This window comes from Zootoca vivipara, chromosome 4 (assembly GCF_963506605.1).
Source record: "Zootoca vivipara chromosome 4, rZooViv1.1, whole genome shotgun sequence".
Lineage (NCBI taxonomy): Eukaryota > Metazoa > Chordata > Lepidosauria > Squamata > Lacertidae > Zootoca > Zootoca vivipara.
Window position 1 is genome coordinate 77,535,375 of NC_083279.1, and position 20,318 is coordinate 77,555,692.

General features: G+C 46.0%; 1 protein-coding gene across 3 annotated transcripts in view; it reads right to left on the reverse strand.

The window, feature by feature from the left end:
• MTUS2 (microtubule associated scaffold protein 2) overlaps positions 1 to 20,318 on the reverse strand; it is a 192,289-nt gene that overhangs the window by 60,984 nt on the left and 110,987 nt on the right. For all 3 annotated transcript variants that reach the window (XM_060273811.1, XM_060273810.1, XM_060273812.1), the window contains one exon: positions 5,255 to 5,419. In XM_060273811.1, the coding sequence (XP_060129794.1) occupies positions 5,255 to 5,419 (165 nt within the window). The remainder of the gene's footprint in view (positions 1 to 5,254; positions 5,420 to 20,318) is intronic.

The window sequence follows — 20,318 nt, forward strand, 5'->3', positions numbered from 1 at the left end:
ACTCTCATTGGCTGTCTCTCATCTCCCTTCCCCACAGTTGTTTCACAGCTGATAGACAGAGGTGCCTCCACAGTGCTTGCCTCTGCTGCCTCTCCCTAGCCCTCTGTAGGTTCTGTCCAACCCAACAGCTGACTGGTGGTATGTCATATATCATGAAACACCTAATTGAGACATTAGAGGCTGGGTGCAAAACAGTCCTGGGCTTTAGTCCTGTTAGCTTGGGACTCAATACACCCCAAGTTTTAAATCTGTGGGTTTTACTCCTTGGCCCTCCATTTCAAATCAATTAGTTGCTGCAAAGCTTCTTTTCCTGTCTTCTGCTTTAACATGATTTGTGATTTTATAATGGTACGGTATTGATTCCGTTTCATTGTAATATTCTTTTAATCCTTGCGTGTCATCCAGATATATCCAGTTATAGGGTAGTCTTTAAATTGTATAAATAAATACAATAAATGATAAACACCCCCTTCACAATATGAGGATGGTCATGGTGTATACACATACGTAATGGGCTGAGGCTAGTGATATGACAACATAAATGCATCCATTTTTCTCTACTTTAGCACTGGCTGCTTAAATCAATAAAAAGTAGGATTCATTCATCTCAATATGCCCGCAGGTGTTGTAGGCTCAGTGACAAGGATTCAGTCCCTGGAATCTCCAGCTTAAAAAGGGTCAGGTAGCAAGGGAAATATCTCTGCCTGAGATCCTGGAGAGCTGCTGCCAGTCAGAGTAGACAATACTGGCCAAGATGTGCAATTAAACTGACCCAGCATGAATCAGCTTCCTTTGTTCTCCCTATTAATTTTTTCATCAGAAAACACTTTAAAAATAGTAATTAGAAGAAGGTTTTCTACCTCATCTTTAGACTGATTTGATCAATCTTCTTCTCTAGGAAATGGGAGGAGAAAGAACCTGACCTCAGTGCTTTTCACAGCACATATGCTCTCCCATGAAGCTGATGGATCATAGCCCATAGGCAGGAAGTCTCAGGTTAAACTGTTTGCATAATCTCAAGTTAGCATCTGGTTGGCAAAAATCCCTGCCAGTCAGAGTAGGCTAGATGGAGGCAGCTGAACACATTCAACTCAGCCAACTCCCCATCATCACTGATCAGGCCAGATAATCCAAAACAACTGTACAGAGCCGTGCTAATTGGCTGAGCCTGAGCTACGTACATTCTAGGATGGTGGTGGTGTTCTGATGACTCTCCCCATGCATTGAAAGAATGCATGAAAAGGGTTTTAGAGTTGCTTTAGACCAGCCCCAACCTCACCACTGACATCTGCAGCAACCATTCCTCTTCTCCATCTGTTATGGTTGGCCAGGGTGTGAAGGGCTCTGTAAATCTGCTGACGTATGCTCCTCCATATGAGGCAGGACTGGTTGGGCCAGGGTCCCCGCTCATGTGGAAGATCTCTCGGTGCACACAGAAGCACATGCCAGCTGACTGCATGGAAGCTGGCTTTGCACGCCTCAGAGAGAGGTGAGGCTAGTCCATGTGCCCTCCTCATGTCTTTTTTAAAACACATGGCGGGTATCTGAACCTCCTTTTGCAACATGAAGGATATTCCTGCATTACATTATAAAACAAATTAATGCAGGTCTATGGTAGGGATGTCATTTTCAGTTTCTCTTAGTTTCTCATTATGCCAGTCTGAAGTTCCCCACATTCCCACATCAGTTTGAGGTGTTATTATTATTTTTATATAAAAAAGTCTTCATAAAAATTCAACATATTAGTACAAATTAGTCCCAATATACACATTTTTACAAATTAAAATCTTCCCTAATATAACGCATTAGGTATGTTATTTTTCCTAATACGTGATTTTGTATGCACACTTTATCCTAGCAGATTATGGGGCCTTTTGCAATTGCATTGCAAAATTCAGAGCAGTGAGAATTAAGGGTTGGTGTATTTTGGTTCAGTTGTTTTGGAAACTGTGAATGAGGTAGGTTCCCCTTTTAATGTCAACTGAATCAAATTTATCCCCTATCCCCAGTTTATAGTTTCAAATTTTTCTAAAGCTATGTATTTTTTAGGTACCAAGAGAGTGGAGGTGATTCCAGCTCCTTATTTCTAGGCTTCACCTGCTTCTTACTGGGGGGCTGATTGATTTGTGATTTCCATCAGAAGAATGTTGGCAAGTTTCTTATTACCATTAATGGCTTAACACCTCCCCCAGAACTGGTATTTATCATTTTTTTCTTGACAGGACCGTTGTCAGTGGCTGACAGCTGCAAGGGCAGCCAGCAGGGGCCGAAAGGAAGAAGGGGCAGATTATTCCTTAATGAGTTATTGAAATAACTCAAGCGCTCGGCATTGCAGCCGCAAGTTCCGGGCGGCGGGGAGGCAGGCCTCCTTGGCCGGGCCAGGCGGAGGCCGCTGGCTCAGGCGCTCCGCCCAGCCCGACAGGGCGCTCCAAGCGCTCGGCACTGCAGCCGCCAGTTCCGGGCGGCGGGGAGGCAGACCTCCTTGGCCGGGCCAGGCGGAGGCCGCTGGCTCAGGCGTTTCGCCCGGCCCGACAGGGCGCTCCAAGCGCTCGGCGCTGCGGAGCGCTTGGTGCGCTTGGCGCTGCAGCCGCCAGTTCCGGGCGGCGGGGAGGCAGGCCTCCTCGGCCGGGCCAGGCGGAGGCCGCTGGCTCAGGCGCTCCGCCCAGCCCGACAGGGCGCTCCAAGCGCTCGGCACTGCAGCCGCCAGTTCCGGGCGGCGGGGAGGCAGACCTCCTTGGCCGGGCCAGGTGGAGGCCGCTGGCTCAGGCGTTCCGCCCGGCCCGACAGGGCGCTCCAAGCGCTCGGCGCTGCGGAGCGCTTGGTGCACTCGGCGCTGCGGAGCGCTTGGTGCACCCGGCGCTGCAGCCGCCAGTTCCAGGCGGCGGGGAGGCAGGCCTCCTTGGCCGGGCCAGGCGGAGGCTGCTGGCTCAGGCACTCCACCTGGCCCGACCGGCGCTGCGGAGCGCTCGGCATGCTCCACGCATAGGGGCCCAGACGCGCACACAGGGGAGTTGGTTTTAAATCATCAAAAGTAGAACAGTCAGTGATCCTTGTCTCAGATGGAGAACGAGGAGCTTTCGGCTTGGCTTTCCGTCTCGGAAAACTTCACCAGGGAGTGGGGAACTGGCAGCGAGGAGCCTTCCCAGACGCAAACACCAGAGGGAAACGGAGCTTCCCTGTTTCTCTGCACTGCTGCTGCTGCTGTGGTCGCCGTCTCCTCCTCCTCCCACTTCGGCAGCCCTCGCCGCGGCTTCCCACCTTGGCGCGCACTGGCCTCGCCAGCAGCCACGCACGCACGCGTGCATGCTACCATCCCTCCGCACGTTTTCCCGGTCTCAGCCTCGGCGCTGGAATTGCCCTGTCTTCGCCCAGTGAACTGCCGGAGCAGCAGCAGCTGTTCCCATTAACGGGCTGCTCCCCCATTCCGGCCGCAAGCAACGAGCTTCTCTCTCTTTCCTCCTGCTGCTTGTGCCCTTGGTGCTCTGTGCGGCACTGCTGCACGCTTTATCAGTGCTGCAGCGGCCGCCGCCGCTTCCGGGCACCGACCCGACCCAGCAGGCTTCCTCCTGTCGCGGCCGGTGTGCTGGGTCCCGCTAGCTGGCTGGGGCGCTCGGTGGTCTTGCTCCGTGCGGCGCGGAAGTATGGCTTATTTTCGGGGTATGTCTTATAGTTCTCAAATGCTTAAAAACCCTGCCATGTATTACTTTATGACTACGTATTAAAAAGGGGGAAACACGGTAGTTCTGGTCGCCTTGCCTCAAAAGTTATATTAGAGAGTTGAGAAAGGTTCAGAAAAGGGCAACCCAAATGATCAAGAGGTCGCAGTGTTTGGGACTTCTTAGTTTAGAAGAAGACAAGTAACCCTTTCTCCCTCCCTCAAAGCACCACAACAGTGAGGAATGCTGGAAGATTCAAGACAGATAAAGGAAATAACTTCTTCACGCAGCACTTAGTGAAACTATGGAACTTGCTCCCACAGGAGGCAGTGATGGCCACCAACCTGGATGGCTTTAAAAGAGGCTTGGGCAACGTCATGGAGGAGAGAGCTATCCACGGCTTGCTGTCATGGCTAAGCTCTGCCTCCTTGGTCAGAAGCAGCAACGCTTCTGAATGCGAGTTGCTGGAAGCTGCAGGAGGAGAGCGCGCTCTTATGCACAGATCCTGCTCGAGGGTTTCCCACAGGCATCTGGTTGGCCACTGTGAGAACAAGATGCTGGACTAGTTGGGCCACTGGCCTGATCCAACAACAGGACCATTCCCAGGTCTACCAGGAGATGATGGGGATTGAACCTGGGACCATCGGCACACAAAGCAGGTGCTCTACCACTGAGCTATGGGCATTCCTCACAATGCTAATTACACTGTTAAATGCTCGGTCCCAGCTTCTGCCAACCTAGCAGTTCGAAAGCACGTCAAAGTGCAAGTAGATAAATAGGTACTGCTACAGCGGGAAGGTAAACAGCGTTTCCATGTGCTGCTCTGGTTCGCCAGAAATGGCTTTGTCATGCTGGCCACATGACCTGGAAGCTGTACGCCGGCTCCCTCAGCCAATAATGCGAAATAAGCACTGCAACCCCAGAGTCGGTCACGACTGGACCTAATGGTCAGGGGTCCCTTAACCTTTAAATACCAGTAAATTAGGGGAACATAAAGATAAATCGCTGGTGTGCATTATTAAAAGGAATGGTAGATGCAAGCCATATATTAGCCCTACTTATATCTGAGCTAGTGGGGTTAGAGTGTTGGACTAGGACCTGGGAGACCAGGGTTCAAATCCCTACTCAGCCGTGAAGTTCACCTTAGGCCAGTCACTCATTCTGAGCCTAACCAACCTCACAGGGTCGTTGTGAATATAAAACGAGGAGGAAGAGAACTATGTACGTCACCTTGAGCTCCTGGGAGGAAAAGTGGGATATAAATGTATTAAACCAATAATAATAACCTAAAGGGAAAGCAAAATGCCAAATGGCCAGAAGGTAGACTAGTGCAAATGCTTCACAGGGAATTTTCAGGGAAATTAATACATCCCAAAAGGACCATGGATTCAGGAGGACTGGGTGCATTAAACGGCAGCAGCTGTTTACAAAATGAGAATGGAGTTGGTCACCACCCATATCTCAGGGCAGAGCCTGGCGTCCTGCAGGTGGAAGGAATCTAAGTGCCGGAAAAGGAGGACTAAGCCATAACACACATTTTAGGAACATGCATGTATGCACACTATACGGAATCTGATATGAGTGCTTGAAAAGCTCACCAGCAGGTGTTGTTGCGGCAGTCTTCGGCGCTGGAAGTAAACTCCTCCGGGCAGCTGCTGCGTTGTTTGATGCCTGTGGTGGAGTCCTACTGGCCCCCTTGAGTGTTTCTTTAGAAGGCTCAGCTGCCTTAGGAATGGGTTGCTCCTCATTTCCAAAGTTTGAACCTGCGGGAAGCCAAAGCCACACTAATTAGAACTTCATAAAAAAAAGATGCAAATTGCTAGATCTGTATTTGCAGTTTCAATCCTTCACCAAAATTTTTAAAAAGTTTGCTGCTCCGAAATACTTGGGTAATTATGAAGTTAAATTGTACTTGCTTTGGGGTGGATGTACTGCATTGCTTTTAATCAACTCAGCGGAAAGGCTACATACATACCATACATTTAAAGCACACACGCGCGCGCACACGCGCACACGCACACACACACAATCCTGGAGAGTGTAGTTTAAGGGTGCTGGGAATTATAGATCTGTGAGGTGCAAACTACAGTTCCCAGGATTCCTGAGGGGTGCGTGCATGCTTCAAATGCACTTCAAATGTATGTTATGTTGTGTATGCAGCTATATACGAAGTGGAATGGTAAAAGGCTTATTTACTAAAGGCTTCATTTTTATTCTACTTGGTCTGCTGAGAACTAACATAGAGCACCTGGCCATCAGGGGCGCGGAAGGGGCGCCGAACTCAGCAGCTTCAGGCAGCTCTCCGGAGGTGCGTGGGGAGCACTAGCCAGGGGCCACTGAGAGGTGTGGCGTGGAAGCCCCAGGCTCGCGCTCCCCGCACGCCTCTGTAGAGCGGCCTGAAACCGCTCAACAGCTGAGAGGTGCGGAGGAGGCAGCCCCACCGGCAGGTGGGCACTGCGCGGCGAAGCAGTGCGGAAGCCATGCTGCGTGCTGCGCCCTCCCACAAGGGCGGGGGCGGCAGAGTGATCTCCTCGCCACGGCGCCTGGGCGCCAAACCTGCTTGAGATGGCCCTGATCCCCGCGTGCCTCTGTAGAGTGGCCTGAAGCTGCTCAACAGCTGAGAGGCGCGGAGGAGGCAGCCCCAGGCTCGCTCTCCCTGCGCACCTCCGGAGCTTTGCACTGGGAGCGCAAGCCTGGGGCCGCCTCCACTGTGCCTGTCAGCTGTTAAGCGGCTTCAGGCCGCTCTCTGGAGGCACGCGCACCTCGGGATAGCGGCCGGAAGCCGCTCAACAGCTGACAGGCGCAGTGGAGGCGGCCCCAGGCAGCACTGGGGGACGGCAGGGCGGCGGGCAGGCTGGCCAGTACCCCCTCCATTTTGGCGCCCTAGGCAGCTGCCTAGTTCGCCTTAATGGACGCGCTGGCCCTGCAAGGACATCAGCCAGCACAGCATCTGAGTTGGCATAACAATGGGCATTATAGGTATTTATGTGTCTTTCAGTTAACTGAACAGAGTGAAAGATTATGAAACCTGGGGTGTGTGGAGAGAGAGTGTGTGAACTTGACAGGACTTAGCTTATTGTTATTATTATTAGTTGCTATTTTGTTAATGTTGTTTTATAGATTATACATGCCCTATTGATTTCTTAATCACATAATATGACTTTTGCTGTAATTAAGATGTTTAGCTTTTTTTTAGTTGCTACTTTGTTAATAGTGTTTTATAGATTGCAATTGTTTTATTGCAGTCGTTTTCGGTCATCAACAGCTATCAGTCAGTCAATCACCCACTTCCACCACCCTTCTGAGTGATCTCCCCTCCCCATCCCCACCCCTCCTCACCCCTTCTCTACATAAGTGCCTGGGGACTTCTATTTCACTGTATCTGAAGAAGTGTGCATGCACACGAAAGCTCATACCAAAATAAAAACTTAGTTGGTCTTTAAGGTGCTACTGAAGGAATTTTTTTATTTTACTTCGACCCAGACCAACACGGCTACCTACCTGTAACCTGTTTTATTGGTGGTTTGCTAATTATTTTTTAAAAAATTATGCTGTATTTGTGATGCTTTATTATGTCCAAAACACCTGAAAGGTACCAGGTTGAAGGAAGACTGCTGTAGTTTCAATGAGTGTGTAAGCATTCCTGCATCCTCATCTTGCCTAGGGAAGGGCCTCTTTAAGTAGAATAGTGGCTGTGCTTTTGATTGAAAAGCAAACTGGCTTGCGTTTGCTGCAAGAAAGGGAAACGTATCCATTTCTCTGCCTGTGATTTCAGTTTCCTACTACCAGTATATTACTAGGAAACTATATTACTAGGAAACAAGTGCCATTCTCTCAGAATAGAGCCTTGCATTGTTTTTTTTATTATCGTTTTCCAGTACAATCTCTTTCAATCAGCACATCCATATTGATCTCATTCTCACATCTAATCACAAATGATCAGGCTTTGCAACCCCTGTCTTCAGCCATTTCCCACCCCAGAAAATAATCCCTGCTGTGCTCTTCGCATATGCATGGAAATCAGTGCTTTTAAAACATTTTCTAAAAAGGCCAGCATTGGGAGTAAATGGGATGCTTAAGTAGACTGAGAGATTACAGGGTTTTGTGGCTTCAGTGCTTGCAACAGAATGAGGGGGGAGAGGTATAAAGCAAGTGATATACTGTACAGAATTCCACAGGAAAGCTACTGTATTGTGCTTACTCTCATCATATTAAAAAGAACACAATGCAATGCTATTTATATGCCTGTGCCTTTTAAAGAAGTAGTCACCCTATCCACACATGTAGATTTGGTTGCAGGAAAACATTGCCTCGGTTTGGCTCTGCAAACTTTAAATAAATATATATATATAAGCAAGAAAGAAAACACATTTCCAGCTGAGGCAGGTGTGTGAGAGAGATGTCTTGGCTATAACTACACACAAAGTTTGCTGTTTACGTGTGTGGGTCCCAGCTGAAAGCAGCACTTCCGAAATCGGAATGGATACATACAAGCATATCGGGCCCATAGCTGCCAAGTTCTCCCTTTTTTTAAGGGAAATTCCTTTATGCTGAATAGGCTTCCTCACGAGAAAAGGGAAAACTTGGCCGCTATGATAGGGCCTTTTCTCAAATAATGAAGCAACATTAAAAATTCAAAAGAAAAGCAACCTGCTGTAGTCAAAAGAAAACAGGAAAACCATAGGCCTATGAGCAGGAATGAATATTAGTCTATGTAAGCAAAGATGCTTTGGTGCAGAATTGCAAAGGACAGATCGCAAATTAGCAATCAGTAATTAAGACATGCAGTCTCAAGTTACCGCTTAGATTCTATGCTACGTTCTCCAACCCAGCCTGACACAAAACACCAGTCAAGTACTGCAGCATATAGGCTACTGCTAGGATGTGAGATTAATGTGCTTTAACACACCACATGTGTACTAGAGAGCTAGGTAAACTGCAATACTGCCAGCAAAGATTGGGTGTGTTAATTCTATATACTGTACGTAACCTGGCTGGGCACAGCAATGTGCTATCTTTAAAACATTTTCTTGAGTTCTAATTGAGATGGTAGTTTATCCCAAATTTGTTCCCAGAGGTGTTCCACTAATTCTTCTCCAAAATTTCCCCTCCCCCCTCTGAATGAAGTTAGCATAGCCCATGTATTGTCTTATGCAAATTTGCGCCCACTTCTGCTGATGTGACAAAAGTGTCGTAGAACCATAGCTGCCAAGTTTTCCCTTTTCTCGCGAGGAAGCCTATTCAGCATAAGGGAAAATCCCTTTAAAAAAGGGATAACTTGGCAGCTATGCGTAGAACACTACATTTATTTGTTTATTTAGATGTGCTTTTAATTGATCTTGCTTCAATGCACTGTTTCCTTGGGTTACATTCTACTGCTGCAAACAGTCTTAGAATTTATATGAAGGGTGGTATAAATACATTGTTAACAAAATAAGTAAATAAATCTCATTTCAAATGAACTATCCACATAATCTTAATGCTATTTATTATTCATGGTGTTGTGATTACTAAGCTCATTTGGATAGCTTGCCTATGGAATCTCTCTCTCTCTCTCTCTGTCTCTGGCCAATTTAGCTTAAAATTCAAATTAGAGAAGAAGTTGCCTTCAAGAAGAAATTCTTTATTATTATTTGCCCAGTAGAATATGTCGAATGTCTTTTTTATTGAAAATTCATGTGCTTATCTGTTATTCTCTTATGTGAAATTTATTATACAGAGAGTACTTCAATTTACAAATCTGGCTGGCTTCCAGCGTGGAAGTCATTCTTCTGTTTGAAGTATGAGGTGTCAGGGAAAGTTACATACCCGGTAATCTCTTCTGAGAAGGCTCTTTCATTACCAACCGGGGGAAAATGCCTTTAAAGTTATTTAGTATGAAATGCAGCTTTGAATAAATACTGTTAGCATTTGAAATACAGCAGATGTAGTAGTGACTAATTGTAGCATTATCGTAGGAAGGCGGAAAGGCAGCCCCAAATATGACCTGCTTGTGTACCGAGCAATATTGTAACAGGAAATGCCCATTCTATGCAAACTGATCTTGTTAGTGCATACATTTTGGTTCTGCAGACAGACAACATGAGTCAAGGAGAATACTCTCAGAAGAGAGGAAACTTTAAAAACAATTCCGTATCTGACACAGAAGGTTTTTGAAACTGTGGGGTAAGAACATAAAGAACAAAAGAAGAGCCTGCTGGATCGGGCCAATGGCCCATCTAAGTCCAGCATCCTGTTCTCAACAGTGTCCAATCAGATGCCTTTGGGAAACCTGAAAGAAGGGTCTGAGCACAAAGGACTCTCCCTTCCCGTGTTCCCAGCTGCTGGCATTTCAGAAGCAATAATGCCTTGACTATGGAAGCCCCTGTGGCTAGTAGACTTAAATACAGTAGCTCTCTCCTCCATGAAGTCATCTAATCCTCTTTTCAAGCCATCTAGGCTTGTGGCCTTCACTGCCTCCAGTGGGAGTGAGTTCCAACGTCTAACTATGTACAGTACTGTGAAGATTTACTTTCCTTTACTTGCCCCAAATCTTTCAAATTTCAGCTTTGTTGGATATCCAGACTGTATTGTCACGAGAGGGAGAAAATTCACAAAGAAAAGTTTTTTCTCCATGCCATTCTATAATATTGTGTCATGTCACCTCTTAGTTGTATTTTCTCTAAATGAAAAGGTCCCAGATGGTGCAACCTTTCCTCACTGAGGAGAATGCAGGACTGAATATAGCGGCTAAATCGTTTGTACATTTGTTCTATTCATTATTACATATACAAGCCATGTTTCCTCCAAGAACTCAATGTGTGGCTTACATGGTTCTCCCTCTCCCCATTTCATCCTGACAACAAAAACCCTCTGGGGTAGGTAAGGCTGAGAGACAGTGATTGGCCCAAAGTCACCCAGTGAGCTTCATGGCTGGAATTTAAACTCTGGGATCCCAAGATAGCTCAATCGGTAGAGCACGAGACTCTTAATCTCAGAGTCATGGGTTCAAGCCCCACAGTGGGCAGCAAAAGATTCCTACATTGAAGGGGGTTGGACTGGATGACCCTCAGGGTCCGCCCCAACTCTACAATTCTATGGTTATAGCTTTCAACACAATCTGAATTAGGAGCTAGTCTAACAACTATACCATGCAGGCTCATAATCCCAGTGTCCCAAATTTTGTCCTGCTTAAAACCAAACTGGCAAAATTTGTTTGAGGGTGAAGCCTACAAGTTGTGGACAGTAGCAACTCAATCAGGAAACATTGCATCAGTTCCATAAATGACTTTTCCAAGGACCACAACAATACAAAATGAAATGGGGGCTGGCAGGGGGTGAGCGGGCAGAGTAGGGTGTTGCAATAATACTGAATAAAGTTTCTGTTGCTCAGAATAATAACATGATACAGCTTAAAACTAAAAGACACAAATCCTAGGCCAATATAGTAAGGGGAAATATTTCATGCAAAACACCATTGTCTACATTTCCCTGTTGGTGGGGGGGGGGATGAACAGTCAGCAGCATAGTATTAAATTAAAAAAAAAAGTAGCTTTGTATCCCAGAATTCCTGGCAATATGGTTTGCAATACATGCTGCTTGACACACCCTCTAACCTCCCGGTAAGTAGCTGTAACACAACAGACCGCAGGTCAGGTGAATGGTAGCACCGCACCCTGCTACTAAATGAAAGTTTAGTCTACTTGCAAAAGTTGATTCCCATCACTGAAATGAATGGGCCGGAATGCTTGCAAGGGTTCCATGTGTGTGGTGGAGTGCAGAGGTTTTTAGACTGGGACAATAGTATTCCTCTTTGGACAATCAGCCTTTAAGGTTACTAGACTGTGCCTTTGTAATCAACGCTCCATATTTAGCCTTTGAGTTTATCAGCCAGCAGTCAAGAAGCCTCATCATGTCATGTGCCTCTGTTGAATTTAGAGATGTAACAGAGGAGGAGCAGGGACAGAAAAGAGTTTGCAGAAAGAGTAGTAAGAAATGGTACCAACCCAATCTATCTTTTCTGGAAACACAGACCCAGAGAGGGAGATAAAGCCGACCGATCATTTTATTCCACAGGCAGCTAATATCAGTGACTGATTTCTTCAAGTCAGAGTTCACAATCTATGATTATTGCAAACGGATGTACATTTTCAAGCAAACACCTGCGCAGCATCCTGGAGGTCTGATAAGCATACAGATGAGGCCTCCGCAGAATTTCTCAGAAGAGTGCAATGTTTCCAAGATTATATAAAATTAAGTCCACGGTAAGAGGAACGCAGGAATAAAATACGTAAAATACCGACATCAAAATTGCTATTATTCTAAAGCAGGAGTGTGCAACAAATCGTATCAAATTTAAGCAAAAGGTTCTTGTATTTTTGTATTCAGGCAAGCTAACTTAAACCCACCACCTCTTAATAAAACGAGCCAGTGTTTATTATTAACAGTAAGACAATGACATTAATCTCAGTGCATACAACAGATGTTTTCCTACTACTGAGGAAGAATATATTTTCATATTCATCTTTTATATTTCTACCCTATTTCTAACTATTTTTACATTAAGGATATTCAAGACAATGTACCTTTCTCAAAAGCAACTTAAGCCCATCATTTTAATGGATTCCAGGTTGTAGGAGCAGAAGTGAAACCAGCAAATAAGGCATACACACCATACGGCCAGTCACCCCTCCCTTATGAAAATCCGTCCCCATATACAAATGTTGAGGGATTGTTTATCCTGATATCAACAGGACTTTCAGCAGCTTGGATATTGGATATTACTGGAAAGAAGGCAAGAAAGTGCTGTCAGAGCGAGACCTATAGATTCTCAGGTACACCAGTATCAACAGCAGGAGTCAGCGAACATCAGCAATAAAACACCTGGAGTCAGTTAACTCTTTATTCGATCAACGAAAACAGCTCAGGCCTAGTGGTCACAGCAACTCTCCCCAATAGGTCTTGCCATAATGAGGCAGTTGCGAGGACTGAGTCCCACCATTCCGAGAGGTTCCTTTCCCAGTAGCCTAGGGCTCCGCCGTCTTGTCTCTCATTGCATCGCTCTCTACATACCTCTTCTGGTTCTGGGAGCCCAAGAGGGAGGGGACCTAGTCACAGCAGGAAGAGGAGATTCCCTGGCTTCTTCAGCAGCCTGCTTCATCTCTGCCTCCTGCCTCCTTGCCCTCTCCTGCCTCTGAGTCTGCACTGCCCTCTGCCACACACCCTTTCTGCTCATTAAACCCTGTTGCCTCTTCAGCTTCCGACGCCTCCTCCCCCTCCGTCTTCTCCCTCTGACCACTAATTGTTGTCCCAACACCAAAATCCTGGCTCTGAGCCTTCTTCCCTTGGGGTTCCCCTGGGGGGCTCCCCAGCTGATGTCTCCCATCACCCCTCTGCATCCAGCCAGTTCATGACAACTAGGGGCAATGTAGCAAGTCTTGTGATAACATTCCCCAAGAAATGATGGCTCTCAGAGCAGGAGTTAAATTGCAGCCCACCCTGGTATAGTGCAAGGAGCAAAGCAGGTGCACTGAAATGCCACCCCCCCACCCCCTAAAAAAGAGCGAGTTCTGAAACTCTCCAAGTAACCCAATTTCAAAAGTGTTTGGGAGCAATCAAAGCACAGAAACTGCTTTGGCTGTCATTTTGACATTCCTGGACGGGACCCAAATTCCTGCATATGTCGGTTCTCCAACACGCTATACATCAGCAGCCATCTGTTTCATATGGCAAGGTGCCTACTTCGATGGTGCAATCCTGGTTTTAATAGGAGAGATGTGCCCATGAAAAGATATTATAGATGCCACATCTCCTCCTTAAGGCGCTCTTCCCCAACCAGAGCCCACACGCTTATCGCAAGGAAAGCCATTTGTTGAAATTGTATATCCCCAACAAATACCCTTTCCTGCTGTTGCCTTTAAAGAACATCATTAAAGAATCATGCTTCCCCTAAAGGCATGTAGAGGCGCAGCTCCGATTGAGGGGGTGCTGCATGTTCAGCACTTCCAACCCCTATTGTGCAGCACACTGACAGAAAGCCTCAGCTCAGGCTAATGCCTGCTGGCCTACAGAACTAACAAAGGCCACTGTGGAACCAGTGTGGGCCACACAGTCTGCATGGCTACTGCCCAGCTTTGAATAAAGATAGCAAATAGTAGCTGTTTTTTCCAGGGATGCTCCACATCTCTTTCTGTGGCTGCATACACACCATACACAGGTGGCACAGTGGTCTAAACCACCAAGCCTCTTGGGCTTGCCGATCACAAGGTCAGCATGTCAAATCCATGCGATGGGGTGAGCTCCTGTTGCTCTGTCCCAGCTCCTGCCAACCTAGCAGTTCGAAAGCACACCAGCACGAGTAGATAAATAGGTACAGCTGCGGTGAGAAGGTAAATGGTGTTTCCGTGCACTCTGGCTTCCGCCACAGTGTCCCGTTGCGCCAGAACTGGTTTAGTCATGCTGGCCACATGACCCAGAACGCTGTCTGTGGACAAATGCCGGCTCCCTCAGCCTGAAAGCGGAGTTAAGCACCGCAACGCCATAGTCAAATTCGATTGGACTTAACTGTCCAGGGGTCCTTTATCTTTACACCATACATTTAAAAGTACATTCTGCCCCAGCAAAGAATCATGAGAACGGTAGTTCATTCCCTCACAGAGCTAGAATTCCAAGACCCTTAACAAAGTGCAGTTTGTTGGGAGGGACAACATGCTTTAATCATGTGTAAGCAGGGAAGTTAGGATTCCTTTGCGTGGACAAACTCCCCTGGACTAAGAGCTATTCTCCTGCCTTGTTACTGATTTCCTAGTAATATCTGAATCTCAGCCTGGCTCCTTAGGAACTACATTTCTTAGCTTCATTTCTGCTTGGCCACTTACCTGCCTCACCTGTAAGAAAATAGGATGCTGCCTTAGTATACTGAGTAATTTAGTACAGTTATACCTCGGTTTAAGTACGCTTTGGTTTGAGTACTTTCAGTTTAAGTACGGATTAATCCACTTTCCATTACTTTCAATGGGAAAGTTTGCTTCAGGTTAAGTACACTCCAGGTTAGGTACGGACTTCCAGAACCAATTACACTCATACTTCGGGTTAAGTACGCTTCACGTTGAGTGCTCCGCGGACCTGTCTGGAATGGATTACTTTCAATGGGAAAGTTCGCTTCAAGTTAAGTATGCTTCAGTTTAAGTACTCCGCAGACCCGTCTGGAACAGATTAATCCACTTTCCATTACTTTCAATGGGAAAGTTCGCTTCAGGTTAAGTACGCTTCAGGTTAAGTACAGACTTCCGGAACCAATTGTGTACTTAAAATGAGGTACCACTGTATTACGGGCAAGAAACTTCATGGGTCTAATTGGGCCAGCAGTCCTTTTTATTTTATTTTTATTTTTATTTATTTATTTGGTCCATTAGTCTACTGCACCATGTCACACCCACCTGCCCTACACCTGACTCCATGTATGAGTCCAGGTGTGGGGCAGGTAATGATGCATAAAGTGGGGTACCAGCAAGCAGCTGATGAGAGCTGCCTGCAACCCCCTGTGTTTTTGCCCATGTAATTTGATTTCAAACTGCCCAGGCAAAGGAAAACATTTCACCTGATATAACGGTGACCTCTGGTGATTTACAGGGCGCGTGGTCATAACCACCTGTCAAAAAGGCTCATGGGGGTTGGGGGAGGGGAAGCCCTATCCCACAGTGGTTGCAAAAGTTTCCCCACCCCAGTCTGCACCCTCCAGCAGTGGCTTTCCAGTGGCTCAGGTGGAGTTCTTTCCCAGCTCTATTTGGAGACACCAAGGATTGAACCTGGGTCCTTCTTCACAAAAGCCTGTTGCCGAATCACTGAGCTACAACCCAGTTGCTCAGTGGCCAGGGGTGTGGAACCTCTAACCTATGGGCTAATCTTGGCCCACCAGGGTGTGAGTTTGATCTGCAAGGTCCCAAAGAAAAGACCTACCTGTCAATCAGCGGACACCAATCTGATGGGCAGGTGGTGTCAGTTGATGGGCGCTATGTGTGCACCAGGAAGGAACTAGCACGCGGCCAAAGCAACAGGATTTAAACTCCTGCTCTTCAACTGATGGGGTGGTAGTGGTTTGATCCAGCTCACATCTTTGCAGGGAGCAGAACTGATGCATCCCCTGATCAGCAGAGATACTCCTGCTTGGTGCTGCTTCACCAGCATGTTCCCTGCAGAGAATGCACTTAGTGAAGCAGGTCCCCAAAGAGAGCAGGACTGAAAGTCTCTGGTCACCAGCTCATCAGCGGAGTCTTCAGTCCTGCTTTGCCCTGTGGGGAATGTGGAGAGGAGATACAGACCTGTCCCCACCTGCAGGATGCCTTTACAGACCTGCTCCACTCTGTCAATAAAACCTGAGAATACTGTATTAAGGGAATTTATCTGGCCAGAACAAAACAGAGCAGCTACAGTTCTGCTGGAATTTCTGTGGCATGAGTGAATCAGATAGACAGATGGTGAGCTGGCTATCATTTAAGCTTTAGCTGAATGAGAGCCAAGCTGAGATGCTTTAGCTGCTTGGTTAGGCTGATTTTAAATTCCCTTCTGGCTAATGTAGCAATCAAGTATCTAATGTTGGGGATGCACTGCACACAGGGTTGAGCAAGCCCACTGCTAAACCCCCTCCACCTCCGCAAGCTAAATTTGACTGGTGGATGGTTCCTGTCAAAGTTGAGGAGACCCCACCCTTGATTTAAGGTGGGTGAGAGATCTACCTCTATCTAGAATCTGCATTCAAGATTCAGGGGAGCCGCAATATGTTACAATGCAAGCCTTAGAACTTCAGTTTCCATGCATTTTGTGGGGGAATAATTTCATTTGATCCATTCAAAACATAGTGGCACTGAATCCAACACTGAGCTGCCATGTGTTGTTGTTGGTTAGTCGTTTAGTCGTGTCCGACTCTTCGTGACCCCATGGACCAGAGCACGCCAGGCACTCCTGTCTTGCACTGCCTCCCGCAGTTTGGTCAAACTCATGTTCGTAGCTTCGAGAACACTGTCCAACCATCTTGTCCTCTGTCGTCCCCTTCTCCTAGTGCCCTCCATCTTTCCCAACATCAGGGTCTTTTCCAAGGATTCTTCTCTTCTCATGAGGTGGCCAAAGTATTGGAGCCTCAGCTTCACGATCTGTCCTTCCAGGGAGCACTCAGGGCTGATTTCCTTAAGAATGGATAGGTTTGATCTTCTTGCAGTCCATGTGTTATAAGCCCATTTAAAATAATGGCTTTAATCATGCCTAACTATGTGCTGGACAGTGGCCCCTGGATTCATTGCTTTCATGATAATATTAATATTAAAATATAGATTAGGAATTAATAAATCAGTCCAGTTATTAGCTCAATCTAATGGTAGTTAAGGGTGCTTGCGGGGGCTGAGATTTTAGGAGGTTTTTTTGCTGGGTTGTTTTTGCATTTATTAGTTAAAAAGCAATTCGGTTTCTACAGTAAGTCATTTAGTTTCTTAATCTATCGCCTTTGGAAAACAAGATACTAACATTATGAAGAGGCGCCTGTATAATTACATGGCTCCTTACTTAAGCTATTTTTCTTAATTAGGACATTGGCTGATAAATGCATTTGCCCATTTATCGCATGTAAAAATTGTGGTATGGTATTAAGTAGAAATATCCTATTAATTTCAGCTCTATAAAAATTTCAGTAGTTAAGTCCTTGAGAAGACTATTGACTATCTAGCACTTAAGACCTTGAGGAGATTATCAATGAAAAACGTATTAATATATTAAGCACACAGGCCTATTCAAGCAGAAAAGTTTCTGATTTCATGCAATCTCACAGTCGCCTTTCACAACAATGCAAGAAATTGTGGGTGCGATCAAGGGTGGCGGAATAGAAAGCATAAAGAACTGTTAAAGAAGTACAAATTGTTCTATTTTTAACCTTTAAAAAAGCCCTTTCCTTTTTGTATCAAGAGCTGTGTTTAATCAACTATGCCAAACCCAGGAATCAAGAAAGGATAAAACAGAATTTTGCCTGCTACAAAACACAGCAGTGATGCCCCAGTGCTCAGACACTGTATGAAGGTTCTGGTGTAGATAAAGTTTCTTAATTGAGCATATCTGGATTAACAGTTATAGTCATCCTATGATAATCTATAGTCTAAGGCCCCCAATATAGGCCTCTGGAAGCAGTTGAGTTTGTAGTATTGCTAAAGATAACAGGACAAATATAAAAAAACCAGGCAAACACTTTTATTCATTTTATGTGCATTGTGCCATTCCTCCAAGGAACTCCCATACTATCCTCAAAAGAACCACTGGAGATAGACTAGGCGAAGAAAAGGTTGCTGGCAAATGAGCAGCATAGAATTGAGGAGTTGGAAGTGACTGTGAGCATCATCTAATCCAAGCCCGCTGCAATGCAGGAATATGCAGCCATCCCATATGGAGATCGAACCTGCGACCTTGGCATTATTAACACCATGCTCTAACCAACTGAGCTACCCATAATTGATGGGGATTCAAACTCAGGCCACATTCAAACCATACATTTAAAGCACTATGATTGCACTTTAAATGCTCATGTACCAAAGATTTGATGCTACTAATCCCATTCTTTCCCTCACCACAGCTTCTTCCTCACTCTCATTGCTCCTGCTAGTGCAGTAACAAGCACACACATGTCAGCCAGTCTGATTCAGAAGCTTTCCTTCTTCAAAAATGCAGTTTTTCTCCTGTGTGTTCTCCTAACAAGGCCGAGGCACAACAAAGGGAGCCATCTGGTTTCATAACCACAACAACTTTGTGAGGTAGAGCAGGGCTAGAGCTTCACATCTGAGTGGCCATTTGAACCCAGGTCTCCCCTCTCTGTGGTCAGACTTTCTGCTTGACACTGGCTCCTTCATGATTCGCTCTCACGCTATTGTCCCACTAATCCTTAGAACAGGGGAGTCTGACGGAAAGTCAATTTGGTGTCTGCCTACTCTGATTTTTCCAAAACTGAGAAACTCAATCCTATCAGTCATATGAAGTGCTGAGAAGTCTTTGCACAGTTATTTGACGGCCATGTCTTCAATTGCTAGGGAAATATACAAATATTAATAATAATAATCAGAAGCAGTCTAGATAAGAAGAGATGTTGTGCACAGTCTCAGGTTAGAGTACCTCTACCTCCACCTTTATTGCTTGAGGTATAGTATTACAGTAGTAATTAATTAATGAAATCCACCTTTATCTTGGAACAGCTTTCATTTCTTAAACAGTTTGTGGCAACTACTGCTGTCTGCCTGGAGGGGAGAAGATGTGCAATGCAATGAGTAATTCATGAATTTAGATAGGAAAGGAATAAATGGTTTTGTAAAATATTCATCAAATGCTACTAGGTAACTATTTGCCAGGTGTTGTGTGTGTGTGTGTGTGTGTGTGTGTGTGTGTGTGTGTTTGTGCTTCTTTTATGGAGGCTGTACCTTTAAAGTTGTTTTTATACATTTTACAGACTTGCAAAAAAGCCACCCCATAAACTCCCTCCTGTTCAGAGCATTTGACACATATCGGTTGTGTACACATCATGTGTATTTAAAGCACATAGCACTCTCCCCACCCTGGGAACTGCAGTTTGCCCCCACAGAGCTACAATTCCCAGCACCTTTAAGCTACAGCTCCCATGATATTCGTTGGGGGAAGTTGTGTTCTTTAAATGCGGCATTCCATATATTCCATATATAGACTCCAACTTCTATCCTCCCTGACCATGGACCACACTGGCTGGGACTGATGCGAGTTGGAACGCAACATATGGATGGCCACAGGTGTCTTAGCCCTGGCTTATGACAACCTTATATGGATGAGGGTTGAGAAAAAAGCAGCATATTTAAGATGACCTAGTGAATTCATGGCTGAATTCATGGCAGAGGTGAGATTTGAACTGGCTCCCAACTTTTAACCACAATGCGTTGTGCTCCAAAGCTCCAAGAAACCTCTAATGCATGTATCTTCAACCCTTTCAGGACCCACTTTTAAGCCAAACATGAATTTGGGGACCCCTTTATTAACCTGCTGCTATATTAAGATCAGCTGGATAACTTGTTTGGTTACAGCATGGTGCTGATAATGCCAAGGTTGCAGGTTCGATCCCCCGTATGGGACAGCTGCATATTCCTGGATTGAAGGGCTAGATGATTTTCAGGGTCCCTTCTAACTCTACCTTTCCATGATTTGCAGGGTGGTGATACCTGCAACCCACCTTAGATCCAGCTGTGACCCACCAGTGGGTACAAAAAATTCCCAGTGCAGCTTACAAAAACACCAGGAACACAATAAAAATAATGTAATACAGTGGTACCTTGGGTTGCAGACCTGATCCATTCTGGGGTGCCGTCCGCACTCTGAAAAGTCCGCAACCCGAGTGGCGCTTTCACACATGCACGAAAGCATGATAGAGCGCTTCTGCGCATGCGCGCATGGCGGAACCCGGATGTAAACACTTGTGGGTCTGCCGTGTTTGCATCGCGAAAAAACGCAACCCGCAGCGGACGCAACCTGAGGTATGACTGTACTCCAAACCAATATAGTAAAGGCAACAAAGTGAAAGAGAGAAGAGTAAAAACAATCAGCATGGACAAAACAGATTTGATTAAAAGGCCTGGGAAAGCAAGAAGGTCTTTGCTTGATGCAGAATTCCAAGGCCCTCCTGCTGGAAGAAAGGCT